General features: G+C 50.3%; 5 protein-coding genes across 5 annotated transcripts; 3 read left to right on the top strand and 2 right to left on the bottom strand.

Annotated features, from left to right (window-relative positions):
- Window positions 1-1,611: 1,611 nt before the first annotated feature.
- PFLUO_LOCUS1003 (Transcriptional regulator of ribosomal bioproteinsis proteins) lies at window positions 1,612-3,493 on the bottom strand (the record flags this gene model as incomplete). The annotated part of the gene is made up of 3 exons (XM_073787517.1): window positions 1,612-1,923; window positions 1,978-3,031; window positions 3,153-3,493. 3 exons carry the CDS (start codon window positions 3,491-3,493, stop codon window positions 1,612-1,614), a joined length of 1,707 nt encoding a protein of 568 aa, XP_073635098.1.
- Window positions 3,494-6,966: 3,473 nt separating this feature from the next.
- PFLUO_LOCUS1002 (uncharacterized protein) lies at window positions 6,967-8,144 on the top strand (the record flags this gene model as incomplete). Its single annotated transcript, XM_073787516.1, has 2 exons — window positions 6,967-7,777; window positions 7,840-8,144. The coding sequence occupies 2 exons, from the start codon at window positions 6,967-6,969 to the stop codon at window positions 8,142-8,144; spliced, it is 1,116 nt and encodes a 371-aa protein (XP_073635097.1).
- A 1,954-nt stretch (window positions 8,145-10,098) lies between these two features.
- On the bottom strand, window positions 10,099-11,259 carry PFLUO_LOCUS1001 (uncharacterized protein; the record flags this gene model as incomplete). Its single annotated transcript, XM_073787515.1, has 1 exon — window positions 10,099-11,259. One exon carries the CDS (start codon window positions 11,257-11,259, stop codon window positions 10,099-10,101), a length of 1,161 nt encoding a protein of 386 aa, XP_073635096.1.
- A 1,551-nt stretch (window positions 11,260-12,810) lies between these two features.
- On the top strand, window positions 12,811-14,463 carry PFLUO_LOCUS1000 (uncharacterized protein; the record flags this gene model as incomplete). The annotated part of the gene is made up of 1 exon (XM_073787514.1): window positions 12,811-14,463. The coding sequence occupies one exon, from the start codon at window positions 12,811-12,813 to the stop codon at window positions 14,461-14,463; it is 1,653 nt and encodes a 550-aa protein (XP_073635095.1).
- A 153-nt stretch (window positions 14,464-14,616) lies between these two features.
- Window positions 14,617-16,481, top strand: PFLUO_LOCUS999 (uncharacterized protein; the record flags this gene model as incomplete). Its single annotated transcript, XM_073787513.1, has 3 exons — window positions 14,617-14,928; window positions 14,980-16,264; window positions 16,330-16,481. The coding sequence occupies 3 exons, from the start codon at window positions 14,617-14,619 to the stop codon at window positions 16,479-16,481; spliced, it is 1,749 nt and encodes a 582-aa protein (XP_073635094.1).
- Window positions 16,482-18,983: the final 2,502 nt, after the last annotated feature.

Here is an 18,983-nt window from a genome sequence, read left to right as displayed (position 1 = left end):
CCAACACAACCATATCATTCTTTATCGTCTTTCAATGTTCTCTTCCACCATGTTGTCCGTAATGAGAAATCTTTCCTCCCTTCTTCATCCATCTTGTTTCCCTGTACTACCTCTCTTCCTCTCAGATATCCTCCTCATGCGCTACAAATGCCTTCTCTAAAGCTGAATGAGGCATCCATCCTCCCCGAAAAATGGACAAAATTCTCCTGTGATTTTGAAACGACTGGTCCCAGCAAACAAGTCCTCTCTGCTGTCCTTGGTTGCTGTCCAGGGACTTCTTTTCTCTCTACATGCCTTGCCTTTTGTGACTACCGCGCCGTGTCTCTTCTTTTCGCCTGGCCCTTTGGAAAAATGAAAGTCAACCTGGCAACCCACTTTTTCCCATCTGTTTGTCCTTTTTTTCCGGATGGACTTTTTATTTTCGTGCGTCGTCGCGCGCCGCGCCTTTTATGATGATTGTGTACTAGAATGCAAGGTCGATCCACACCTAGGTCTTCAATGGATAAGAAACTGATTTGAAATGACTCGTCCTCGTCCTCTATTAGAGTACTAGCGTGTATTGTAGATGTGTACCCTGCGTACTATAGCACTGGCTACGTTGTACTTCGATAGTATTGAGAGAGAGAGAGAGAAATAGAACCAATCAAATGATAAATAAAGTGAGAAAAAATAGACAAGAAAGCAAAGTGTATCAAAAGGACAAAGCATAAACCATATCTACACGATTTGACGCCGGAGAAGTAAAAATCGTACTTTTTTGTTGTTTCTTTTGTCTTCTTCCTTGAAGAAAGACAACCAGCCCACCAACCCCATCGTCTGGGGTGTGTGGGAGCGAGGAAGGAGATCGAGCAATCAAGCAAGTCCTCTCCAGACCAGCCTCCCTCGCAGACCAGTCAAATCCATGGCCCATCATCATCAATCAGAATCTAATCGTCGTTTTCTTTTTTTGGGTGCGGCGCTGCTGTGTTCGACAGAATTCTCGGGGCAGTCGCCTTTTCGGTGGGTTTTCGTTGTTGAAGGGAGCAGCAATTCAAACAGAAACAAAAGAGCAGATAGCCAACCAATGCAAAAATATAAAACATAAAAATCAGAAAGGAAAAAAAACAGAAGAAGATGCCCAGCCTTGCTTTCTCGCCGAAGCCTGGCGTGTCGTGTCACAAGTTGTCGTGCGTCACTCACCACCCAGTACAACAGTCCGGCTGGAGGTTGGCGTCTGCTGGACAGATATATGACCAGAAATATCTTCTTCTTTCAAGAGCTCTATTACCAGTACCGAAAATGATTCTGGAAAGGAAGAGATATCGAGCACGAGACAAAAGTAAAATGCAAGTACCAGTAAGTCCATGTACCCATACCCAACACACGGATGGAAAAACGAAGGCCAGAGACCAGAAATCCCCCAGAAACTCCCAGAGCACCGGAACCAGTAAGTCATGAAGTCGTGTACGGGAGCGAGCCTTTGAAAGCAAGACAGAAGAAATAAGCCACGGCCTGTTTTCCCTTTTTCCCAAGAGAAGGGAGAGGCCGTTGAGATCACCCTTTGCGTGAGTCAAGTTAGGTTGAAGAGGATAAGAAGAGAAATTGGGTATGAGAAGAGATAGCTGATGATCATCATAGAAGACCTTCCTCGCCGATTCCGGGGAGACCAGCTCCAGCCACGTTGATGTTCTGTCCCTGCATCACGCCGCCGCCTAGATTCAGATTACGACCTCCAAGCTGGAAATCTGGGTTGCAGGGTGGGGAGTGCGACTTGTGGTACTTCAACCCGTTAAGGTTCTTGTACCGCTTGCCGCACACCTCGCACCGGTATGGCTTCTCTTTCTCCATGCCGAGGGTTCCGGGGTATGGGGCTGATGTCTCTGGGTTGACGATCGAGAAAGTGCCGTCGGCGTTATCGTGTAATTGCTGGTTGTTATGCCCGTGCTAGATAAACAGTGTTAATTGGAAAAAAGATTTTGATGTTAAGGAGAGACATACAGCTTTGTGGTACTTGAGGCCATTCTGGTTCTTGTATGCCTTTTCGCATCCGATGACAGGGCACCGGAATGGCTTGGGCTCCTCGTTGGGGAGGATTGTGGTGGTATCTGGAACACCGGCAGCCAGTTGCTGCTCCCGGATCCGTCGTGCAATATCGCTGTTGGGCCCGTACTGCGCTCCACTGAGCTTGAAGTGGGCGTTGGGAGATCCCATGCCGCCGTTGGGGCTAAACAGGCGCTTGGCCGGCTCATCGATGCAGAGATCGACCATGTCGTTATTATTCCCCGAAAAGCGTCCGAACTGGCCCTGGTTTTGGCCCATTCCGTTGTTCTGCATTGCCAAGTCGCCAAATCCACTGAGCATGCTTTCATCAATCTCTGCTGGGGTACCGGGTCCGGAGGAATCAGGCGTGTGGCGGAATTGGGACGCTTGGAGAGGGTTGGCCACAAACGTGGGAGTGTTGACGGAAGAGACGGTCGGGTTATTCTGTAGAGAAAGTGGGAGCCCGGATCCGATTGGCGTACCCGGTTGTGACGACTGGTTGAAGCCTTGAGGAGTCGGGAGCATGCCTAGACTCAGCTGGCTGCTCTGGTTAGAGTTGCCAAACCCGCCCTGTCCACCGTCACGTAACTGGGACGAGAACAACTGCGAGGTGGAGGCGTCGTCATCTCCCATAGGCTCGTCCAACTCCATGTCATCGATCGTGTCCAAATCCGCATGCTGGGGAGTGGCTGGGTTCTGACTCTTGCGCATGTCCAATGTCCGGTCGGGCTGCAGGCCGCGACCATTGCCATGTTGCTGGCTCTGTTGCTGTGCGATCGCAGCGGCCGCTAAGGCAGCTCGATTTTCACCCTGGCTCGGCCGGTGCCCTTGGTTGGGCGACTTGGTCGCATGCGCTTCCTCGTAGTGTTGTAATAGGTCGTGGAGGGTCGGTAACGTCACACCGCAGCACGAAAAGTCCCGCATGAAGTTGGCCTCGAGCTTCGGCAGGTACGACGACGAGTGGAATGATGGCGACTGGAAGGTGAATGGTGACGTGCCAGTCATAATAATACTAGACGAAAATTTCCGGTCAGTCTTGTTTTTTTTTTTTACCCTGTCATGCGGTGCGACGAAGGAAATGCACAGGATATCCTCCCCGCGCCCGCGTTTTCGATATGTTGGGCCACACTCACTCATCTCGTATCCAACTGCCGACAGACACACCACCCCAGCTCATTCCGCCCACCAGACTTCCTGCTAGCGATTCCCGGCGTCCTTTGTCGCGGGCTGATCCCGCCATGGAGATGGGTTTGGTGCCATTGCCCCATTGCGTGGCGGTGCTTATAGAGTCCTTACGAGGAGGAGGGGCCTTGAACATCCCAAGTCCGCCGCCGGGGTGATGCGATATGCTGCCGGTGCGCTCCCCGGAGCCCGCCCTTTGCAAAGCGGACGTCAGATTCGACGCCTGCTGGCCCGGCGGGGAGACCGAGGTCGACTGGCGAGTGGCGATGTCAATCGGAGTAGCGCCGGCCATGGTGATGAAATTCTCTAGATGTTGTGGTTGGCAAATCAGACAGACAATTTGCCGTGGATCGCAAAAGGAGCCTGTATCCTCTTATCCGATCTGCGCGACAACCCGAGGGAGAGGGGCTGCTGATGACAGATGATCGAGTGAGGCGCTCTCTCGCTCACAGCGATCTGGGGTGCGGGCAAGTGAAGACGAGGGGATGGTTCCGGCGACCACGAGCAGCCCTTGAGAAAGACGGGCGGACTAAGTGGGCTGGCGGTTTTTGGCGGGTTCAGACTAGGGAGTCCACCTTCGGATGATGTCCTGTCCGTTCTGGCTTGACACCGAGTCGAGGGAGGTGGCGTTAACGTGGATGTCTTGGATATCTTCTAAAAGCCGGGAGCGTGAGATGGGAAAGAATGAGAGAATGACAGAAAGGGACCGTCCAGCGTTGAGGAAGGGAAGTGTCGAGGGAGTCGAGTCGGATCGAGTAGTAGAGTAGGTGATGATCGGGGAGGCAAGACCGGTTTGGGCAAGGCGCGGTATCGGCCGGTATTACCTCACGTGTTCTCTCTCGGTGGTTCTGTCTCTCTAGTGCACTCCCGGCCAGAACTAACGAATTGCAACAACAAAAAGAAGTCTCCCAGGCTGCGAACTACTCTTGTTGGCCTCCATTGTCCCGTTATCCTCGCCGCCGGGGCGATCGCTGCAACGATGACACCAACACACCGCTTGCAGGGTCAATACATAACGCCGAAACCGAGTGGTCCCCGAACTAGTGACTAATCTGCTCCGGCCACGGTGATGATGATGTGATGTGATGATAGTATCTACCAGACTGGCCAGGTCGCTAAGTGCTAACGGTGGTGTACTTGCTTGTACACTCGCAATGAAGAGCACTCCTCCCTTGGAAAAGGAACAACCAACACTCTCTCACACTCGCCCAGGTGGAGCTGCCGCTGCAGCCGCTCGCTTTCCCATACAATATATCGGCGACACCCACCCGTGGTTCATGGTGCAGAGTGGCTGGAGCCCCTATTTTAGCCCTTCCGAGTACCAACCACTGGTGTGAATTGGATTCATCAAGGTCTACATCTGATTACTCTTGAGAGCTGACATTCTTGGCCGTATAGATGCAGCAATTACACCACGAAATCTGGGGTCTGCAAGGGGGGACCCAGGATGACGATGTGAGTGGCGGAAACGCGGAAACCCGTCGAAAGGCAGTTCCCCTAGGGTGTCATTTCACACGCAATGGCCTGAAAGTCGATCCCCTCCCTTTTTTGACCTCGCCGGTTTGAAGACCCAGCTAAAAATGCCCCTCGTGCCGGTCGGCATTATTAGTACAGCATGGCGGACAACCGTTGCCCCCACAAGAAAGAAAGCCAACGTGGCGGGCCTGCCGCCCTTCACAACGACGGCCCAGCTAGCGTCGCAATGGTAAACAACCGCCGGGAGGCATCGGGTCTTGGCTTTGGCGCTAGAACCGCCCCAGAAGCAGTTTGATCAATTAGCGTCGTCCGGAGAATTCAAGCCCGCCCTTCCTGCTCCCAACACACCGCCTTCTCTTATTGTAGTTCCATCGGATGATGAGGTTGTCAACTGGTGTGCGTCTGTGTGTTGCAGGAGCTCCGCGTACTCCGTGGTCACTATTCTCCTGTTCACTGTTCTCCTGCTCGATCCGGTGTGGCGCAGAAATATTTCAGGGTCCGGTTTAGGGACCCACTTCTCATGCGCGACCGGAGTCCCAGGAAATGCAGCCTGCCCTTATTTTCGGTACTAGAACACTACCAATGGGAACGGCTTGCATATTACTAGCATAAAGTAATTCCTTTACATGGAACTATATGTCCCCAGGATCATCTACCGTTCTCTTCAAGAAACTATTGATTGCCAATTGATCAACCACTGGTCTATGCAACCCATAAACTAGAGACTATCCGTACCCTAGTGCTCCATAGTGCTCTTGTTAGTCAAAGCTAGTGTCTGCCATTCATCGCCTTCGAAATGAAAAAATCAACGGCGATAGATGGAATGGATGGAGATATGAAGAGAGAAGAGAATGAAAAATCGCAAGTGCGAGGTTGGCGCCTATCTATTGACCTCGCGACCGCCTCCCGCGAACTATCTCTGCGGAGGACAAACTCGAGACGAAAGCGATCCTCCTCTCAAAATGCTAAATATTATATAGAAAGGACCAGAGCAAGATGATCTGCTTGATCTTTACTGGCTTTTATTTATCACTGTTTTTATATCCTTGTTAGGGAAATTTTGTAACTATATTCTCCCAACAACGGGACAAGCTTGTATGTGAAACTCATGTCAATTCATACCTTCGTTTTAGACGAATATATTCTATTATCAATTATACTACATTAAGGTACAAAACAACAAATAAAGAGAGTTGTCAGCAACTGCAAAAAGAAACAGTAGATGAAGGGCGGATACACCTCATCCCCGGTCCTTCAATTTGGACTATTTAGACAACATCCTCTTTACTAGTAAGAATATATCATGACAGCCGCTGATAGACATCTCGGACAATATTTTAGATATATCATATTGCTACAAAATCGTCTTGCAGGTACATGAAAACAAAAAGTACAAAAAGTATGTTGGACGATCGGCGGATCGAACGCCGGATCTCTCGTATGCAACTATTTACACATGTTAGTTTTTGTTAAAGTTAATTGGGACGGATAAAACGGACAACGAGCGCTTTACCACTAAGCCAAACGCCCAATGATACGGGATATATCTCGAGAGGACTTTATAGACAAATGGGTAGAGGTCGCCTTTGGGTAAGAGAGAAACAGAGCTTGTGTTGGCACGGATGGGTGATTGATTCTAATAGCGCATAGATGTCTAGTCTCGCCCTCGTAATAGTCGCTCTAATGTCTTTCTCTAATCTAATTAAAGTTATATCTTTCAACTCGCTCGTCAGAGCCTGTAGTAGAGCTGCAGGGTCCTTTTTACAAACGTACCCAGAAATCTGATTGATTTTGTGGAAATGCAGAACATGGGTATGCACTAGTAAATCTACCAGGTAGTCAGATGTGACAATGATGAAAACGGTGGTATCAAGCCATCTGTCATGTCTGAGCCAGTTTGCTTGGCTCTTTGCGGGGTCGGCTACCAATATGGGCAGAGAGGCAGAAATTCTTTGCACTTCAGGCGTCCCAGGGGGCGCCTAATCCCCCGCCACTCTATTTCTTCCACATCATTGCCGGCCGCCAACCTAGATAAACCCAACCAGCGTGTCAATTGCGGCCGACCATCACTTCTCGTTAAAGGGCATTTGATAGCCTCAAGAGAAGACGTGAGAAGCGTTTAAGACACACATTATATATGGTATGTAGAACAAAAAGCTATTCTGCACTCTCACCTTCCCGTCTAGTTAACATATTTATATTTTTTATATTCATCACTTTCATATATTTTGGAAAGCCCAAACTGATTGTCTCAATTCTGCAGTAAAATCTCTCTGCAGTATCGTTAGGATGACAGCCCGAAACGGACATCCCCTGGTGTCCTATCAGCCGCTAAGGCTCCTTTTCCAGCTGTCGTACATCGTCGTGGTCATCGTGCGCCTCCCATACTATGCCACTATATCTTTGATCCCGTTTCTTAAGGCAAACAGAAAATGGACCGCGAAGCAGAACTTCATGACCCGCATCATTTATCCTTTGCTGGATGCTGTGTCTCGAGTAGGAATCACGGAGACGCTCACTTTGGACCCAGGAAAGGAGGGTAAGAGGTTCCAAACGGTTCCAGTGTCCACTTCGGATGTTTACAAAGGGCCACTGGCATCCAAGACTGTCAAGCCCGCCAAGATTGGAGGAACTTGGTATCCGGATGCTCCTGGGGCGCAGGTGACTACAAACTCTGTCGTGCTTTATTTCCACGGAGGAGCCTTCGTCCAAGGCGACGGGCGGACGGAGCAGTGTGGGCCCATCGCCAAGTACTTTCTCGACAAAGGGACTGCCGATGCCGTCTTCTGCTTGCAATACCGCCTTTCAGGCCATGGGGGCATGAATCCGTTCCCAGCCGCACTACAAGACGCGCTGTCGAGCTACCTGTTTCTCCTACAGCAACTTAACATCCTGCCCCACCATATCATTTTCGCCGGCGATAGCTCCGGCGCCAACCTCGCCGTGGCCCTGCTGCGCTATCTCTATGAGTTTGGATCTGCCATCAAGACACCGACACCCAAATGCGCCGTGCTGCTTTCGCCGTGGGTCGACCCGTTCTATTTGGATCCAACAGGTAACCCGCAGCGCAGCACCGACTTCGTCCCAGGCACGTATGGTAGTAAGCAGAGCGATCTCCCGTAGCTATCGCCTCCGTACCACAAAGCTAATATGACCACACAGCCTGGGGAGCCTACTCCTATGCGGACGGCTGTTCCGAGCCTTGGGCCAATCCTTACATCACGCCGCTAGGCCATCCATTTCCGACGCCTGTTCCCATGTTCGTGAATGCGGGGACCTCGGAGTTATTCTTCGAGCGCATAACACGGTGGGCCGTGGAGATGCGCGGAATTGAGGGCAAAGTAGTGGAACTACATAATGAAGAAGACGCGATCCACGATACGTATTTGATTGGCCAACTGATGGGGTTTGAGGAGAGCGCTTGGGGCGTCGCGGCAAAGGTTGCCGAGTTTGTGCAGGACCTTTAGCTGCCTGCATTATATCGGCTTCTTACTAGGCTAGTATGTATCATTATGAGCCGGCCACAATGGTGAAAAAGTACTAAGCCTGCTAGATGTCACGGCCGCTTATTAAGGATCGCTTTTGAAAGAAATAGCCAATTCATTGGCAACAAGACCGAGAATACAATCGAAATCTGGAAACCATTGAAAGGGTGATTTCCGAAACTCGGGTCTATTAATCGATGAACTTTGATTCTCTCGCCAAGCTGCATAGAAGATATCTCAAATTATAAAGACGCCCAAAAAAACCTACCAGAATAACGAGCAGTATGTATCCGCTTCGCTCGTCACGCATCTGTTGTAGTTTTCTGCCCAGTACCTAATGACCTTAACAAAGCGCTGTGCAATACCCCACTTGACACCGCACGCTTTGAAGTAAGTAGGGTCTTTGTCTTCATCAATCTGTGCCAGGTCTAGTCCATAATCTAGGGCTACATCGCACGCCTTTCTGACCTCGGCTTTCAATGCTTCATCACTCAAACGTGACTGTTGCCAGCTGCTATATTCTTTCGTAGCAACATCTATAAGGTCTTGGATATGAAAGACGGGAATATCGATTGAAACGCATATTTTAGCAGCTCCCCTCAATTTAACGCGGCCAGTTCAATAAATGATCTGCACTGACGGCTTGGTATGTGGCTTAAGTACGGCTGAGCGGACGGCAAGCCCTGTTCTCCACATCCACAATCCCTCAGATCCTCGAATAATCACCCCCAACCCCGGGTTCTCCAGTCCTCCTCTACGGCATCTTCAGTGTGGGGAGTCGCGTGCCTTGATTTTCCAGAGGTAAGCGGCCAGGGTCACCCCACCTGCCCGAAGCTGTATCATGATCGAGGAAGTACTCTTTCACTGACGCTTCCAGTAATCCATATTCTTTTTCGTGGGGGTTTCGATATATTTCGTTCTTCGTGCGATCTTTGATGCCTTCCAGGCCTCCTCTCATGCCTCCTTGGCCTCCTTCCGGACACGCGCCTTCGCGGCTGCTCCCAGCCACAGCCGGCGGTCATAAATGATGTCGTGGTGAGCATGACTCGCGTCGTGTACTGCTTGAGACACCCTCTCTCATTCACTTGTCTCGCCTTTCAACTCACTCGTCAGAACCTGTAGTAGAGCTGCAGGGTTCTTTTTACAAACGTACCCACAAATCCGTGCCGCGATACTATTCGTCAAATTCTAAAGCATTTTGGCCTTCAAAAACATAAGTAATTCCTCTAAATACCTTTAGCTATAATTCCTGCTCAGAAACGGAAGCGATTTACCTTACCTTGGGGGAGATATAGGTCATTTAGGATTGTGCTCTTTTCGGATGTGTGTGTAGTTCAACGTACATCTAATAATACACCCCAACACTAGGTGACCTGAAGGGACTCTCTGAGGTACAGGTAAAGGGACTAGACCTTGGACCTGCGGGGCGTGAATCGGATCTTCTACGCCAATCAACTTCGTGATGCAATAGAAGTGACTCTCCGGACTAAACCTACACACTCATTGTGCCCATGTTGTGCTCTTCGAGCCAGCTGTAAACACCAACGGGCTGTACCAGGTCGACTTGGTCAAACGAAACATCAGCGGGAGTACATCCTGGTCGTGGACCACACAATTCAGCGCAGCTATGAGGCGAACAACATGAAAAAAAAAAATACCTGACCGGCTCGGTTTGGTGCTTGGATTTGCCAAGGAAGATGCTCGGATCATAAATGGAAGTACGTTGTCGTGGGGGGATATGAGAACCCTGGAGAGATTTAAAACGGCTACAGGAAGACTATAAAGATGGATATGTATACCATTTCGAGCGCAGGATAGGCCCGAATGGTTGCAAAGGATTTTCTTTTCAAAAACTAGCAATCGTGACTATAAAAGTAGAACCAGAACGTCGGATAATTAACAACATTGAACCCAAGTAGTAGATAGAGCTGCCTGTTCACTGCACAGCAACCTTGACATACTCCCTCGCCTCGCCCTCCGCGTCGCTACCCTCAGATCCTCCGTCAGGCGTAGCAGTCTCACTTTCACTCTCATCCACATGCATCGCATCCTTTTCATTCATTTCCTTCTCATTCACCTCCTCTTCAACCACAACCTTCTTCTTCTTGCTCACCTCCGGCTCCTGAATTTTAGGGACGGTAACATTAAGCACCCCATCCTCCAGTTTCGCCGAGATCTCCTCGACAACAACAGCAGCCGGAGCCGCGCGCGAGCCGAGGCGGACCTCGCGCTCAAACACGCCCACTTCGCGCGCACGCCCTTCCATCACGAGTCCCTGGTGCAGATCCTCGCTGATACCGGGGCGGTAGACAACACCTGCCAGACGTAGTACGGACTCGCCGGCGTCATAATCGATGCTGAGATCTTCTTTCTTTGCGCCGGGGAGAGAGACGTGCACGATGTATTTGGTTGCCGTGTCGAAGACATCCACGGTTGGTACGAAGTCGACGCCCTCTGGTTTCTGCTCTGCGAACGGGAAGCCGAACTGGGAGCCTAAGTTGCGTAGGAAGTCGAAGTCCGGGAATCCAGGTCCTCCCCGTGCGAACGGAGGAGGTCCTCCATGGTGATGGGGATGAGGGCCGTGGTGCCATCCTCGCGGTCCGCCGTGGCCTCCGCGACCTCCTCGGCCTCCAAACCAGCGGCCGCCGGGTCCACCATAGTGGTGAGGACCACCTCTTCCGCAAGGACCTCCAAAGGGACCGGCGTATTGGTGGGGAAATCCGTTGTGATGATGGCTCGGTCCATGCTTGCCCTTGCCGCAGCCCTTTCCATGAGCCTTGCGTTTTCCTTTACCACCGCGCTTTCCGCGACGGTGCTTCTTCTCGTCGTCTGAGGACTCGGAGTCTGATGATGAGGAAGAGTTATCCTCGGTTTGTTGCTTGTCGGACGGCCCGGCTTGCTGTTCCTCAGCCTGTTGGGGGGCGTCCTCGGCCTGGGGTGTAGCTCCCCACCCTCCGAACGGATGCTGACGAGGGCCACGGTGGTGGTTGTGCGGCTGGCGACCCTGAGGAGCAAAGAAGGGATGCTCCTCAAGGGCACTGGAGAGGTATTCCCAAAGGGGATGGGGAGGGTTATTGAGGTAGTAGAGATTCGCCATATTGATCAAAAAGTATTCCAAGTATGGGAAGAATATTCAAATATTCGTGGATACAGCAGCAGAACTACAGATGACGGGAATGTATGCCACTTATATAGACCTCTGGTATACTTTTTGCCCCCAGGCAGCCGTAGCATTTCGTCATGGCGAGTCCACGAATAGGTCTACGTACAACCATGCTGCCTTCGGGCCAAACAACACTCCGAGGGCAGCTTTCCTGCTTTCGGACTTGGAAATGGCCGAAAATGATTAATAGAGTATATGAGTCAGATAGATGATTCGTGAATGCTCTGGAAATGTATAGAAAGTAAGTAGATTAGGTGAAGATCCGCGACGGGTAATTCCTGATGTGGTAGTCTGCTCCTAAATCCGAGGACAGCGGGGGCGCCACAACGCCACTCAACGCCACTCATTTGTGATAGGGTATTAGGGAACTAGATGGTGTCCTCGTATGTAGGAAGTTGTCGAGAAACTTGATCAACATTGTGATTTGAACTCTATGGGGGAAATTTTGGAACAGCCGAAGCCTGTCAATTCCCCGACGAAGGGATCAATTTCATGGATGGTTGGAAAGTATGAATTTACGTTTACTTATGACCTTTTGTTTAGGATTAATTCCAATATGTGTAGTTCCTTCAATATTCATCGACGCTAAGTTACGGGATAGGGTATGTGGCGATGCTGTACGTTTCCTTAATAATGTCTATAACTCGCATGGGTGGCCGTTTGCTTTTGCGATATCATCGCATTCTCGATCGAGTGTGTTTCTAGCTAGTTTTTCGAATGACTCTCACACTCCTCTCAACCCTGTCTTACAAAATCAATATCTTCACATAATTCGACTCCTGCAGATATCTCTACACCTGTTCTTCAAGCCGTGACAATAAACCTCGACTTAGTACGTTTCGCTTCGGCTCCAGTCTTCAAGTCGTACGAATGTGGAGGTAAAGCTGAATTCGAGAACCAGGATATCGTTGAAGGGGAAGTCTAGCGTCACAGTTTCCGAATAATGCATTCGTAGAGTACACTCTAAAGCATATGAGTCATTTCAAGAATACTCGCCACTCGTCGGGTTTGTATGTATAGACATCACGTGACCGTACGTGCCTTCTCGCGGTCCCTTTTTACTTTGTCCCTTGACTGCAGCACGTACTAACTATTGCTTTTTCTCTCTCTGACACCATCAATCATGGATGCAGACTACTGGCCATGGGAACCTCGCGTGCAGCCTGTTTCTCCCGATAGCTTCGTGGCACGTGCTAGTCTTCCTTGACAGTCCCGAAGAGTTCCGGCTCGCGCTGTGGGCTCCAGGCAGTTCTACTAAACTTAATGACGGGTGGGATGAGCATCCGTCGCCGGTTGGAGTTCAGTGGAGCTTCAGATAGCCTCAACATTCCTTTCCGATTCTTTCCTTCATGGCCTTGCCGAGGATGAAGTCATGGATGTGTCAGAAGGCAAAGTCTATTAACTACAAGCTACAGCCGCTCCTGGTCTTATATATCCTGAACCACAACTAATAATGCCGTATTGAAGCTATCAGGTCTGTGGAAAATGCAGCCCTTGCCATTGAGCGTGATGCGGTCTCCATCCCACCGTGTCCTCTTGACTACAATTCGATTCAACTTTTCCAAAGCTGTTACGAGGAGATGCTTCGCAACACACATCGAGCATTCCACTGCTACCGGTGAAGCTGGTCGCCACAAGGAGCGCGTCATCATTCTAGGTTCTGGCTGGGGCGGCTATACCCTATCGCGCAAACTGTCGCCCAAAACCTACTCGCCCATCATCATCTCCCCTCGCTCATACTTCGTCTTTACTCCTCTCCTCACCGATACGGCCAGCGGATCGCTGGATTTCTCCAATATCGTGGAACCGGTGCGGGATCGCCACGCCAAAGTCGACTTTATCCAAGCCGCGGCGCGTGCCATTGACCTGAAGAAGAAGACAATTCTATGCGAAGCAACCGTCGTCAAGAGCGGCGTGACCGAGACGCCGCGGACGGATGATGAGCGACAATTCGAGGAAGGTTCTCTGAAGCCAGCGGCCCAGCGTCAATGGGAACAGGGGGAAACGTTTGAGGTCCCCTATGATAAATTGGTCATTGCGGTCGGCGCCGTAAGCCGCACGTTTGGTACGCCCGGTGTGCGGGAGAACGCGATGTTCTTCAAGGATATCGGGGACGCTAAACGGGTGAAGCGCCGCGTACGTGAATGCTTCGAGCTGGCCGTCTTGCCCACAACCACTCCAGAGATGCGGAAGTGGCTGCTGCATTTCGCTATTGTTGGGGCTGGTCCCACTGGCACAGAACTGGCAGCGTCTTTGCGCGACTTTATCTATTCGGATATGATGAAGATATACCCTGCTTTGGAAGGCATTCCTCAAATCGCGTTGTATGACATTGCGCCTTCTGTCCTGTCCATGTTTGATGAGTCGCTCTCGCGATACGCAGTGGAGACGATGAAGAGCGAAGGGATCGATATCAAGACCTCCCATCATGTTCAGGGCCTGCGCTGGGGCTCTCCGGGAGCTGAGCCGCCGTATGAGATGGACCCGAAACGCTGTCTGACGCTCAAGACGCAGGAGGAAGGAGAAGTCGGCGTCGGCTTGTGCGTGTGGGTGACTGGAAACGCGATGACCAACTTCGTCCGCGAGTCATTGGGGTCTATCGAAACCTTTCCAACAGAGTCGGCGCGTCTCAAGAATGATTCATCGGCGAACATGCAGTGGCACTACAAAAAAGCCCCCAAAACCGGCGCATTGCTTGTGGACGGCCATCTCCGCGTTCAACTGGAAAATGAAGCTGGCCACACGGCCGTGCTCCAAGACGTCTTCGCACTGGGCGATAATGCCATGCCCGAGACTGGCGCGCCTCCCGCCACGGCCCAGGCCGCATTCCAAGAATCCAAATGGCTGGCAGCCCATCTGAATCGCCATGACTTAGCCAACACGCCGCCTTTCTCATTCCGCAATCTCGGCACGCTGGCATACATTGGCAACGCGCGGGCGCTGATGCAGATCCCGCATGATCATACCAAGGGCAGCACGCGCAACAAGTACCTGCCCGAGGGATTGACGGGGCGCACGGCCTGGTTGGTGTGGAACTCTGCGTATCTCACGATGAGCATTAGCTGGCGTAACAAGTTGCGGGTTGGGTTTCGGTGGTTGCTGAACAATTTGTTTGGGAGGGATGTGTCGCGGTTTTAGTTCAATTGCCTAGACTTGGAGATAGATACATGTAGTATAATGTATCGGCATGATCCCATGAGCAGCCGAGGTTTCTTCTCCGCACTCCCCGCAACCGAACAACATCACACCAACTTCTTCTTTCTCCCGTTCCTCTTTCATCCATCATCCACCATGCCCGCATCCGAGTCACCCGCCTATGTGGGCGTCGCACAGCGTAAACAAGCCCAGCTCTCTGCATCTATCCCTGCCGAATGGCGCCTACCCGCACACCTCATTCCCGCGGGGATGCTCTCGCCCGCCGAGTCCATCACCGACGGCCCGAAGAAATACGAGCGCGCCAACGTGATGGAGATCCCGCGCACATGTGGACTTCTCAGTTCCCAAGAGCTGAATATTACTGAAAATTACGATGTGCGCGGATTAGTGGCGGAGATGGCGGAGGGGAGATTGAAGGCCGAAGAGGCGGTGCAAGCGTTTTGCAAGGTGAGTCTTTCTTTCCCCTCTGGTGGCTGGCTGTACTAACACCTATACTAGAGAGCGGCAATTGCCCACCAACTCACGCGCTGTTTGACGGAACCCCTCTTCCCGCGCGCATTGCAGCGAGCGCGGGACTTGGACGAGCACCTCCAGCGCACGGGAACCCCCGTGGGCCCATTACACGGCCTTCCCGTGTCCGTCAAGGACACCTTTTGCGTAGAGGGCGTGGACTCGAGTATCGGGTTGTCAGCGCTAGCCTTTAAGCCGGCGTCGGCAAACGCACCACTCGTGGACCTACTGCAGTCGCTCGGCGCGGTGGTGATCGCCAAGACGAACATCCCACAAACCCTGGCCACGCTGGACAGCTGCAACCACCTCTTCGGGCGCACGCTGAACCCGTTGAACCGCCAGTGGACCGCTGGCGGCAGTACAGGCGGTGAGGGCGTGCTGGTCGCTATGCATGGCTCGATGGTCGGCTTCGGCACGGATATCGGCGGCAGCATCCGCGTGCCGGCTATGTGTCAGGGGATCTATGGGTTCAAGCCCAGCCAGGGACGTGTGCCGTTCGGTGGACAGGAGGGTGGGCAGATGGCTGGGAAGGGGCGCATTGCGCTGCAAGCCGTGGCTGGACCACTGGCTCGATCGGTGGCGGATCTCGACGCCGTAATGGCGGAGATTGTCCCTCGCGCGGAGCTGTTCGGCGAGGACGGCATCCCGGGATACTGGCCATCTCCTTCCACGATCTCCCTGTCGCCTCCACGGAATTTCACAGTGGGCGTATTAAAAACTGACGGCCTCGTCACTCCCCTACCACCAATCACACGCATCCTGGGTGAAGTCGCGAACCTCCTGCGCCGCACGCCAGGCGTCGAAGTCGTTGATCTCCCACTCCCACCCGTTCTCCCCAAATGCCAAGCCCTAGCCGGTCGCCTCATGAGTGTTGACGATGGATCCAACATGCTCGATTTGATTGAGGGCATGGGCGAGCCACTCATCCCCTGGCTGCAGGGCCGCATGAAGCGCGGCAAAGCCCTGCATATCAACCAACTGGCGGCGCTGCAGGCCCAGCGTGCAGAGGTCGAGAAGGAGATGATGAAGATGTGGATTCTCTCCTCCTCCAAGCATACCCGTCATATCGACGCTATCATCTGCCCCATCGCACCGCACCCCGTCCCCGAAATGGACCGCTATAATGCGGTAGGCTATACCTCCACCTTCGTGCTACTAGATTACCCGGCTGGCGTGGTTCCCGTTCGGCCGTTTGGCGAGAAAGATCTTGAAAGCGGTCGTGAAATGGATGCGCCGGTGCTAGGGAGCTGGGATAAGGCGAATCGACTATTGTGTACGTCTCTTCTTCTTTCTTTTCCCTTTTTTCTCGCGATATAACTATACTAATAGATCGACCAGGGAACGAAAAAACGGTCGACCGCCGCGTATACCTGGATTCTCCGCTCAGTGTCCAGGTTATCACGCCTAAGCAGCATGATTATGATCTGCTCCGGGCGATGGAAATTGTGGATCGCGCGGTGCAGGGGCAGAGTGTGAATGCGAAGCTATGATGTCAATATAGATAGCATTATCAAGTACTCGGGGCATGTAATGTATACATAGCAACGTACTGTTCGCCTTGCAGATTTATTCAGAATTCATACAGAACAACGTACAGAACGGTATTTGAAGACACGGTGAATTCCCGGACAATATGGAATTGACTCTATCCAGGGTTGTTCGAGAAGACGAAGTGCGGGGAAAGAAGTCAAGGAACAACGGGAATAAACAAACTAAAATGCCCTCTGGCTCCCTATGAGGAAGATACGACTCGACTCCGGGACGATTGAGCATCAACAAAATGGTATTTGGTCCACATCGCTCACCTACGTTCGAATATATATCTCTGACTCCCTACGAAATATTTTAAATCTATACTCCATGTGTTAATTATGTATCTCTCTCTATTCCGACCAAAATATCTAGTATGATATCCATCTGTGCGCCTCATGGCTGCGATTCTGTGCAAATAATTTATCCATGGTTCCACTATACCGGCACCCCAACAGGTGATTCTCACCCACATTCTCTGCTGTGCACTTGCTCTTCTTCACTATGTTGGAGGTGTACAATATGGACACTCTCAAGGGTACTCTAAGTACATGCGACCATAGGGTGTGGAGAATAGGGCTTCCCATCCGCTCAGCCGTACTTAAGCCACATATTGTGTATGGCTAATTCTTAATGTGCCCTTAACACCCCTATTATTTTAAAAGGGCGAAAGAAAGTGCCCTAGGGTGAGTATAGAAGAGTTTCAAGGAAACTGCTTGCTATGACTAGCCGTCGGATGGAGACTGCTAAGACAAAGTGACTAGCCGTCGGGCTGAGGCTAGAGATGCGACTAGTTGGAGGATTAAGACTAGGATACGCGGAAGGGATAAATAGTCTTGTCTCTTCTTTCGCTTCCTCTTCTTCTTTTCCTTCTCTAACTTAGAATTCCCGTGGACTATAGCTCTCAATTGATTACCTTTCTCTTCTATCTGGTTTTCTTTCTGACCTAGCTGCCTGTTCACACTTGCAACCTTTTTGTTCAGGCTCTCGGACTGAAGTTGAGAATTGTGGGAGAGGAGAAGCCCAATTTCTGTGCGAGCGTGGCTAGCATGCAAAGGCTGGTTGTTACGCATGTGAGGTGAGAACACAGTTATGGAACAAAACAGAGTACGAGCCAGGCGAAAAGAAGCAGAAACAGAAGTAACGGGTCAGAAATTTCAAGAACGCAATTTCAAGGTAATCAATCTTGTCGAGGAAAATCGACACTAAGATTTATAATAATCACCTGTGCAACATGGCGCCTGAGGCGCAATGGCAAGGAAATTGAGCACCTTCATTCCATTCCCACTTCTCACGGTTGATGTATATGCATGTGTCCTGAATATGGCTTGCAATTATATCTATATTTCTTGTATAGATAGTTCGATTCGAAAAACCACATAGTTTCCGTAGAATTGTTCTAGGCATCTTCTAGAATCTATTCCTATACATATTGCAGCCAGGCTGGCGCCTAGTGCCCACGTGACGATATAGGCCTTATAGGCGAGGCATTAGTATGATCAGGGGGAGAATTCCTATAGTCTAGATTTCCTACTACGTATAATACACTTATTATTCGATTATATTTAGGAGTTCAATTGCTTTATTATTCTATTTAGTCGTAGTATTCGATTTAGTAGAGAGCTAAATCCCCTAGTTCTCCTATTAGTCTACTAGCTTCGACCTAGCGCACCCCTATATAACGCTTCCTACTCTATAAATAGTGCTTATACTTAGATTAAGGAACGTCTTAAGGGTCTAAGACCTAACTAAGAGAACTATTTAGAAGGAGGGTTAAAGATAGGGGAGTCGCTAGAACCTAGAGAATTCGCTATATAAGCAAAGAGCTAAAGTTAGTAGAAGAAATAGATCTATTAATAAATCTAGTAGCTATATAGTACTTCGTAAGAGTAGCGTTAATAGTAATATACGCCTAGATAGGGAGAGATCGTAATATACTATTCTTTTACTATAGTCTAGTAAACCTAATAGCTAAATTAGAAAGATTATACCCTAGGTTCCTATACTTATAGAGCCTATCTATATAGAACGTCCTCCTCTTAGTCGTTATAAGGTAGTTACTTTTAGGGAACTAAATAGACCTAATTAGTAAGAAGAGTAGCCTAAATTTAGCTATAGTAGGGATTTATAATTAGCTAAAGGAGCCTACTAGAGAGGGTATAGGGGGTTAAGTTAAAATAGGAGCTAAAGAGAAAGGGGATATAGTAGCCCTAAGGGCTATTATATTATAAATTAAAATTAAATATATTATATTAAAAATAGTTAAAGAAATTATTATAAGCTCTAAATCGAAAGAACCTACTAAATTACTTTAATTTATACCTTACTAACCTATTAAAAGCGCTATATCTAATACCGCCTCCTTTAGAGCTAATATAATATTTAGTAGGATGTCTACCCCTTTAAAGATAAATCGCTTATAGGTAGAAACCCCCTAGTAGATAGACCTATTAGTTATTATA

Source organism: Penicillium psychrofluorescens (genome assembly GCF_964197705.1).
Source record: "Penicillium psychrofluorescens genome assembly, chromosome: 1".
Lineage (NCBI taxonomy): Eukaryota > Fungi > Ascomycota > Eurotiomycetes > Eurotiales > Aspergillaceae > Penicillium > Penicillium psychrofluorescens.
Note: the sequence above shows the minus strand (reverse complement) of the source record. Positions and strands in the feature narration are given on the sequence as shown.